This window comes from Gracilinanus agilis, chromosome X (assembly GCF_016433145.1).
Source record: "Gracilinanus agilis isolate LMUSP501 chromosome X, AgileGrace, whole genome shotgun sequence".
Taxonomy (NCBI): domain Eukaryota; kingdom Metazoa; phylum Chordata; class Mammalia; order Didelphimorphia; family Didelphidae; genus Gracilinanus; species Gracilinanus agilis.
In genome coordinates, this window is record NC_058136.1 from 41,265,652 (window position 1) to 41,275,537 (window position 9,886).

The 9,886-nt window shown below is 40.8% G+C and overlaps 1 protein-coding gene across 1 annotated transcript in view; it reads left to right on the plus strand.

The window, feature by feature from the left end:
• Positions 1-9,886, plus strand: part of ZNF711 (zinc finger protein 711) — a 107,206-nt gene that overhangs the window by 36,583 nt on the left and 60,737 nt on the right. Inside the window, exon 11 of the mRNA XM_044682812.1 lies at positions 1,848-1,953. Coding sequence (XP_044538747.1) covers positions 1,848-1,953 — 106 coding nt within the window. The remainder of the gene's footprint in view (positions 1-1,847; positions 1,954-9,886) is intronic.

Here is a 9,886-nt window from a genome sequence, read left to right on the forward strand (position 1 = left end):
GCTGCCCCCCAGTAAACTATATCTTAATAGAAATTAAAGATTGTAGCTCTGAGGAAGATGGCTATGTTGTCAAGAAAGCATTCAACAAAGTTTCTCAATCTCTATCTCCATTGAGAAGGCGGAGCCATATGAGCTAAACGATAGTAGATAGAATTAGGTGCATCTGGAACTGGTTAAATGATCCAACCTAAAATATAGTGGGTCGAGGTCAGCTTGGAGGGAAGCCTCCCACGGAGTACCTCAGGGATCTCTGCTTAGTCCTATAATGCTTAATATTTTTCTCAGAGTTTTGGACGAAAGCATACATGGCGTGCTTATCAACTGTGCAAGTGATATGAAGCCAAGAAGGACAGCTAATCTATTGAATAACATAGTACGGGTTCAGAAAGATCGCTTGAGGTTAAAATGATAAGATTACCCAGAGAAGATGACGTTTTACAGAGACAAATGTAAAGTCTTTCACTTCTGTGGTAAAAAGAACTATTATAATTGCAACTGGAATTTATCTGTTGCTTTAAGCTTTGCGGAGGGCTTTATATGCCACCTTACTTGGGTCCAAAAAATCAATTTCACAAATACAAGAGAGATGGGGGGGAGGGAAAACCAGAAAACAAAAATTACTGGGAAAAAACTGGCTTTCGTTTGGCTGCAAGGTTAACATGAGTGTGGCATGGCAGGCAGTAAAGTAATATGGTTTTAAACTGTATTAAAAGAGGGGCAGCTGGGTAGCTCAGTGGATTGAGAGTCAAGCCTAGAGACGGGAAGTCCTGGGTTCAAATCCGGCCTCAGACACTTCCCAGCTGTGTGACCCTGGGCAAGTCACTTGACCCCCATTGCCCACCCTTACCACTCCTCCACCTAGGAGTCAATACACAGAAGTTAAGGGTTTAAAAAAAAACTTAAAAAAATAAACTGTATTAAAAGAGGTCCAGTGCCCCAATTGAGGGATGTTGAGGGAAGTGATAATCCCATTGTGCTCTGCCCAGATCGAAGCCCATTTGAAGTATCATGTCCAATTTTTAGCACCATGTTTGAGGAATGGCATTGATAAAAACTAGAATGTATCCAGAGGAAGGTGGCTAGGATTGTGATAGGTCTAGAAGCCGTGGCATCCAAGGATAGTCGAAGGAACTGGGAGTATTTAGCCTAGAGAAGCGAAGACAGAAAGGAGACATGTTCAAGTATTTAAAGGGCTGTCAGGTGGAAGACAGGTTAGCCTTGTTCTGCTGGGTCTCAGAGGGCAGAACCAAAAAGGTTGTTTTCAGGTTGACATAGGAAAAAAATTCCCAACCATCAGCACGGTGTAAAAGTAAAGTGGGCTGCCTCGAGAGGTAACGAGTTCTTCTTCATTAGAGGTCTGCAAGAAGCACCACCCATCAATGGTATCCATCATAGAGGTGATCCTTTCCAGTATGTTTCGGGCCAAACATGCTTACATTTTTTCTCTTTATAACCAACGTGGTATATTGGTATAAAACAGTATGTAAATATTTCCCCTCACATTCCCTAAACAAAATTGCAATCAGTGACCAAAATAGTTATACCATACTAGTAGTCTAGTGGCCTTTTCTTTGCCTTGCTTTCCCCATCCCGAGTCCCCTCCTCTGGCGTGTGTCATTCTGAGCATAACTAAGAGAGATCTCCAAGCAGGAGCCCTTATTTTCACGCTTTGGAGCATGAAAGAATGATGGTTGAATCTTTCATCTCTATGAAGGTGTTGTTAGTTAACGCCAACAGTCAAATGTACCTAAAGAATCTGATTATAATAATCTTATTGATCCTATTTTTTTCTTAAAGCATTTGCAAATTATTTACTATATTTTTTCTCGTTTCTTTCATGATTTTAGAGAAGACGGTCATTATGTGCATTTATCTTCGGACCAGTTTGTGTTTCCTGATGAAGAACCAATGGAAAACATCTCTTTTTCCGATTTGAACATGGATCTTCCATCCGTATGTATTATCCTTCTCGATATTATCATCATGGTTTGGGTGTCATTTCCATCTGTGTGTGTGCGTGTGTGTAAGTCCTAAATGAGTTCAACCATATGATTGTGGATACCATTCTGTGACTTATCTCCTTCAACTGGTAACCATTACAAAAAAGATTTGGGGTTAATGGAAGTAAGTACTTCAGACCTTTTGGTGATGCTGTCCTTAAGAGTTTATGCCATGAGGCCACCTCCTAGGTCAGATTGCCTTGTAACAAAACTGTTTGGGTTATCATAGGAGCTTTGCTTATTTGAATGCCATCCAAGATGAATATAATTTATACCGAATTCTCTTCTACTTAAACTGACTCCATGAGTAGGATTATAGTGAGTTTTCAGTTTTTTTAGGTTGAATTCCACCAAATCAATATTAATTTGAGACCAAACGTATATCGTCGGGTATTTTAGATTTGTTTCATATAAAAAGATCAAATAGTAGAGGAGGAAGCTTCATATATTCACCTTGTCCATTGCTTAATTAAAGAAATAAAGCCTTAATTATATGTTTGAGGTGATCATTTAGCACAGTGATTCCCAAAGTGGGCGCCATCGCCCCCTGGTGGATGCTGCAGCGATCCAGTGAAGTAGTGAAGGCCACAGGTGCATTTATCTTTCCTATTAATTGCTATTTAAATTTTAAAAAAAATTAATTTCCAGGGGGTTAAGTAATATTTTTTTTCTGGAAAGGGGGCGGGAGGCCAAAAAAGTTTGGGAGCCACTAATTTAGAATTTTAAAGACATTGCAAATGCCTCTAGAGCCTCTAAAGTCCACCATAAGATCCTAGCTCTGAAGCTGAAAGGAAACTTAGAGACTATCTAGTCCAAACTTTTCATTTTCTAGAGGAAGGACTTGAGGTTCCAGAGAGATTAGGTGATATCATTATCCCTAGTTCTAACCAAGTGACTCACCCGCCTTCTTTTTTTCAATCATATTTTTCTTGGCTAGCATCCATTTATGACTTCTTCAGATTTCCTTTTGAAAAATGTCATAGAGCCTACTCACTCCCACCGTTCATCTCACCTTTTGGGTCATCTACAACTTTATTTCCTTGGAGACTATACTACTCCATGACTTACAGCTATAAAATGTCACAAAAGAATACTGGTCTTGAAAAGGACGTTTCTTTCAAGGAGAAGTTCAGGATCACTTAGAGAACTTACTTGGACTTTACTAAAGGCAAACCAGCCCAATCTTCCTACTGTCCAAGATAGATAGACTGATGGATGAATTCAATAAGTTGTCTATCCAACTGGACATCAAAGTCTGGGCAATAGATATTCTTCATCCACTTGATTTTTCACGTATGAATAGTTGGGCCTAGTTCTTCTGAGTGATTATTAATCTCATTTAGGAAAGTCTACAGACTTCTTTGACTGGCTTGACACCTATCAGCACAATGTCATGCTAAAACAGGAGCATCTGGAGGAACTCATCATCTATGATGGGGATCCCTCTTTGTCTTGAATTTTGTGCTGGGATACTTCATAAGGAGAGCAAACCCCTTTAGTGAGGACATCTCACCATGTCTAACACCTCCAAATTCTTTCCTTAAAGGAAGTATACATGTCATGGGGGGGTGTTTTCTGGGTAGCCTATAAGTCTTTGGCCTCTCTTAATCCTTCTGAACCTCATGTTCTATCAGATATTTGCTCTCCCTTCACCTAAGCCCATCTTTGCACTGAAGTCACTATGTGAAGTCTATATGGCGACCTAATTTGGAAGATCCTATTGAGATGCTCTTAGGTTTGTTTTTTTTTTTTTTTGTATCATATGGTGGTGCCGAAATGGCATTTTTTTCACGCACAGTCTCGTTGCACATACTTGTCATGTGCCCTGCAATATGAGATAATCAAATATTCCACAAAGTGGTATTTCTTACTGCCTTTGGATGTAGGAGAAACCTCACTCTGGCACATCCTTTACCTTTCTAAGAAGAACTGGAGCCTTTTTCCCATTTAGCTGCAATTTCCTTTTTTTCTTCTGGTTTCATTTCTACAAAGAATGCAAAGAATAACATCATTCAGTTCCTCACTGGGAACACTCACATTTAGAGTAACAACAGTTCGAGTAAAAACTGGGTGATTCTTAGCATCACTGCCCCCTTTCCCGCCTCTCTGCCAACACCTTGCTAAAGCAGAAGCTGGCCACGCAAACCTGAAGGCTGCTTGAGATTTCCCTTTGCTGCATGGGTTGACATGGCTGAAGAATTCATCATCAAATGGCCAGCCTCCTCATACTAAGCCAGGTTGGTCCTTGGAAAGCAATTTGGCCAGTTGATGAGGCCAGAGTCAAAGTCTTTTGACCCGCTATCAGATCTCGGGCTCTGCCAGCAGAGCCTTTGAAAAACCAGAGTCCCCTCCATGCCAACAGTAGTCACTGAAATAGTCCTCTGTGAGGAGAAAAAAAAGGCTGGTCAGCATTGCTAAAGCCACTGATTGAACTGGTCTCCTGAAAAAGTCAAGTACAGGGGGAAGCTGGGTAGCACAGTGGATTGAGAGCCAGGCTTAGAGACGGGAGGTCCTGGGTTCCAATTTGGTCTCAGACACTTCCCAGCTGTGTGACCCTGGGCAAGTCACTTGACCCCCATTGCCTAGCCCTTACCACTCTTCTGCCTTGGAGCCAATACACAGTATTGACTCCAAGATGGAAGGTAAGGGTTTAAAACAAAAGAAACAAGTACAACAGCTTCAACTTGAAGCTCTGAGGAGGCGAACTTAGTTAGCTAGGCTCATTCAGCAAATATGTGTCAGAGGCAGGACTTGAACCGATGTTTCCCTGACTTCAAGGCCAATTGCCTTGCTATATGTTAATATAATGTATAATATAATATATTTGTCCTTTTTAACCTGTGTGAGGGTAAATGGATGACATGAAGCTTTGTGCCTGAGCTAATCTGTACATAGACAAAGAATGTATACATGACAACTTAAGTAACAGTACAAGAGTTGTTAAAAAGCAGCTTAGGGGGCAGCTGGGTAGCTCAGTGGCTTGAGAGCCAGGCCTAGAGATGGGAGGTCCTAGGTTCAAATCTGGCCTCAGACACTTCCCAGCTGTGTGACCCTGGGCAAGTCACTTGACCCCCATTGCCTAGCCCTTACCACTCTTCTGCCTTGGAGCCAATACACAGTATTAACTCAAAGACAGAAGGTAAGGGGTTAAAAATTTTTTTAATTAAAAAAAAATAAAAATAAAGCAGCTTATAATTCAGCTGTAACTAAGTAGAAGAAGTTCCAGGAAGTGGAAGAAAGAAATTGGTCAGAAAGAAGTAACATTTGAACACAACCTTGAAGGAAAAGCTATATTTTGAGAAGTTAAAAGTTAGGGGACAGAAAGAACAGTGTGGGAAAAAGTCAGAAAATATGTTCAGAAGAAGGAGATGAGGATCATAAAGCTGGGAACAGATGGGACCTTAGGAAGATATCCTCTAGTCAAATCCTCTCATTTTACAGGTAGGGAAAGTGAGGCCCAGAGAGGTAAAATGGCTTGTCCAAGGTCTCACAGACAGTAAGAAGCAGAGACAGGATTTGAACTCAGGTTCTCTGACTCCAAATCCTGTGGTTTTTCCACTGTACCCCACTGCCTTTATATAAATTTGTTTCCCCAACAAGCCCCCTCTTTAGTGGTGACCTAACATAATCTTCTTTTAGCAGTTTATGAGGTGCTCAGAGAAGACTAGAGCCTTTGGTGGGAGGGCTTGCCAAGCCCTTTTCAGGGTTGCTCATCTACCTTTGGTGTCTACCTTTAACCCAACTCTCATCTGTAGCTCCGAGAACCTATAGCATGCCCAGCAGCCATACCCTAGCAAAAGCTTCTTATTAGATGGACTACACCAGGTGGAAGGTAGCCAACAGGCCTCCAACCAACCCGTCAGTGAGTGAGGGGGAGCATCTACCCTAAGCACGTGAAGACTTCTCTCAGTGGAATGGGCAGACCAGGACAGTTTGTTCTAACTACCACAAAGGTGGCTCGATCAGGCACTGTGGAGTGCTTAGAACTTGGTCAAATGTGGAAGACGCCAAGACCATCCTCTCCATCCTGGGCCATAGCCAGTTGTCCTGACTTTTGGCTTGCCACCGGAATGGATGACTCTGGAAGAGAGTGAGGCTGGCCACTGTGCCCTTCTGCCTCACTTAAATCCAATTTATACACGAGTCAAAATGTCACTGGTCGTCTTCAAAAACAAAGAAGGAAAGAGGAACAACTTTTTTATACCTCACAATAATTCCTAACAAAGAACTATGAAGAAAATATATACTTAAGCAAAACATACACACTCGCTCCCTCTGATTTGGATTTGATTTATCTGATAGTTTCCTGTAGTCTAAATCAGATAAAGATGTTTCACTGGAAAGGGTTTACGTTCATTTCCTGTGTTTCCTCATCTCCCACTCTCTTCTCAGTTCTTTGCAGTCTAGCTTCAGCTCCACCCCTCCTAGAAAGTGATTCTTCCTAGGTTATAAGCAAATTCTTTACTGTTAAATCCAGCGGCCTTGTCTCATTCCTTATCCTATTTGATCTCTCTGCAGTTTCTCATGCTCTTGACCATCCCTCCCTTCTGGATATCTTTTTTCCCCCCACTTAGTCTCTGTCACGCTCTTTGTTCTTTTATCTTTCTGTCCAGTCCTCCTTAGTATTCTCGACTGGCTCTTCCTCCTCCTACCAGCTACATTCCTGAAGGCTCTGACTGTTTCTTAGACCCTCTTTAATGTCTCTCTGGATCCATTTTTTCCTTTGGTGATATCATTATATGTCACAGGAGATCTCATGGAATGTTGAAATTTTCATTCACCAAATGTCTATGTATATATCACCTGAATATCAGAGGCATCGCAAACTCAACATGTCTAAAATGTAAATGATCATCATCCTCTTCTCCTAACTCTTTTCCTAATTTTGGCATTTCTTTTTTTTTTAACCCTCACCTTCCGTCTTGGAGTCAATACTGTGTATTGGCTCAAAGGCGGAAGAGTGGTGAGGGTGGGCAATGGGGGTCAAGTGACTTGCCCAGGGTCACACAGCTGGGAAGTGTCTGAGGCCGGATTTGAACCTAGGACCTCCCGTCTCTAGGCCTGACTCTCAATCCACTGAGCTACCCAGTTGCCCCCTAACTTTGGCATTTCTGTTGATGAAGTCGCCATCCTTCCAGTTGCCTGTATTCACAACACTGGAATTGTCAACTATTCCCTCTCCTTCAACTCCCAAAGCCATTCACTTGCTAATTCTACTTAGTTCTACTTTCATAACATCTCTGTCATTTGTGCCCTTCTCTCAACTCCCATAGCCTCTGTCCTAGTTGAAACACTCATCCTTCCTTTCCTGGACTACCGTAATAACCTCTGCCTTCTTTTAAAAAAAATTTATTCTAACATTCATTTTTTTTTAATTTGAGTTCTAAATTCTCTTCCTCACACCCCTGCCCCATCCGTTGCATTCAGACTCACCAGTTTTTTTCCTCTGGAGTTTTTTTTCATCATAAGTTTGGATTTATCTTGGATCATCGTATTGATCAGAATAGCTAAGTCATTCACGATGGATCGACGTATAATGTTGCTGCCCTCGTGTACCATGTCCTCCTGGTTCTCCTCACTTCACTTGCATCAGTTCATATATGTTTTCACAGGTTTTTCTGAGAGCATCCCACTCATCATTTCTTATAGTACAATAGTATCCCATCACCATCATATATCATAACTTGCTCAGCCATTCTCCCATTTGATGGGCCTCCCCTCCATTTCCAGTTCTTTGCCACCACAAAAAGAGTTGCTAGAAATAGTTTTGTGCCTATGGGTCCTTTCCCTTTTCAAAAATTTCTTTGGTTTACAGATCTCGTAGTGGTATTGCTGCATCAAAGGGACAATAATCTTCTAATTGGTCCCTTGCCTCCATTTTCTCTTCTTTCTAATACATCTAGTCAAATCGCTTCATTGTATGGATGATGATACTGGGGCAGTGAGTAGAAATGAGTTTTCAAAGGTCACCCAGTGGCAGAACCAAGACCCATGAATCCCTGGTCTTTGGATTCCAAATCCAGTGCTCTGTCCATTCTACTGTAATGCCTCACACCATTGACCAGTGTAGTTTCAGCAAAGGACTTAGGGGATTATTTGGAGGACAGAAAGCTACAGGAGAGAAGATTGTAGAAGAGGCTCTCAAATCCTGGGTTCAGAAGAAGTCTTTCCTTTATATTGTAGGTAATGGGGAAGCACCAAAGCTTTTTAAGCATAGCAGGGATATCATGAAAGCAGTGCATTAGAGCATAAAGTTGATGGCCACGTGCTAGTTTGATTGGATGGGTTGGTGGGAAACCTAGGAGATCGTTGTAATGGACTTATGTGTAATTCATTGAAGATTCAGTAACTGTGACGACTGGGCAAGTTGTATGTTTTCTAAAAGTTTGTGGAGGTACTCAGCTGGGCACCAGTCTTGCAGATGGCATACAATTGGAGTTCTCTTTGAATTCCATTTTGAAGGTTTTATAAAGTAAAAACTAGAACCACCCTGAAAAAGTAACCAATATATGTAGTACAGTAGGTGACTCTCTCTCCCAAACATGTGTAGCTTTAGAGTTTTGTATAGTTAGGAGTATCTTGAATCCCTAAAACTATATTACCCAAAATTCCTTTCTGTATTACCTAGAATGCTTTTCCTTTTGTCTACGTTTGTGCGGTCACGTTTTGTATAAGTTCTGAGGCTTTGCCTCATTTTTCCTCTTTTGCTCTCGCAAGTGGGCTGCGTCAGTACCCTTTTAGTTAGCTTTTTTATTAGTTTATTATTAATAAAAATGTATAAAATACAACCCTTAGTTCTTGTATATAATTTTAATCTTTACAGTTTCCAATATTGGCAGTCTGTGATGCATTTTGGAAGCATCACAGCATTGCTCTATTGATCTGCCCATCACATCCTGTCATCTTGTATGAGAAGTTACTGTACAATGTGTACTTCAATGTGACTCTTTGTCATGGTGCCAGAAGAAAGAACGTTGATAGTGAAAAAGGTGGGCCGAAGGCTCAAAGGGAAGCCAGGGGCCCAAGAGCTTTTTGTAGGTCCTTCTATCAAAATAGGAGCAACATGAGTGGTGGTAAAGGAAGAAGGAAAAGGGGCAAGAGAGTTATATGAGTCACCTGCTAGAGAAGGAATGCCAAAGAAGAAGGGTGTCCATAACACCTCAAGGCATAGCCAAACCAGTGGGAGCAATAGATTTTCCCCAGTCCCATATTAGTTCCATTTTTGTTCTCTCGTCCAGAATGCTTATATTATAATAAATATTATTTACTTATTTATATATAAGTTTAGATATATTTATATATATTATATATATGTTCATATATAATATATATTTATATATTATATATATGTTCATATATATTATATATATATTTATATATATTATTACATATATATTTATATATAAATATTTATAAAAATAAATAATAAAAACTAATAATAAATATTGGGGGGGGCCCTATGGGGAACTCTTGGTTTGCAAATTCTGTTTACCAGCACAGATCTCAGCAAGCAGCCAGAACTTTCCATCTTAAGTGATTGCGTGGGGATCCTGATCAAATAGATGGTATATATGTATGAGAACTGGGACTTGAATCCCAGTCTTCCCTATTCTAAGACCTACCATCTGCCCATTCTGTTGACATGCTACTTCTCAACAATAATAATTACTGGTGTTTGTAGAAAGTGCTTTCCATATATTCTCTCATAGCTGGGCCTCACAACAATTCGGTTAGGTGGTTATCATGGGCATTATGATCTCCATTTTTTATAGTAAAGAAAGCTGAGGGTCCGAGAAATTAAGTAACTTTCTGAGAGAGAGAGAGAGAGAGAGAGAGAGAGAGAGAGAGAGAGAGAGAGCGAGAGAGAGCGAGAGAGAGCGAGAGAG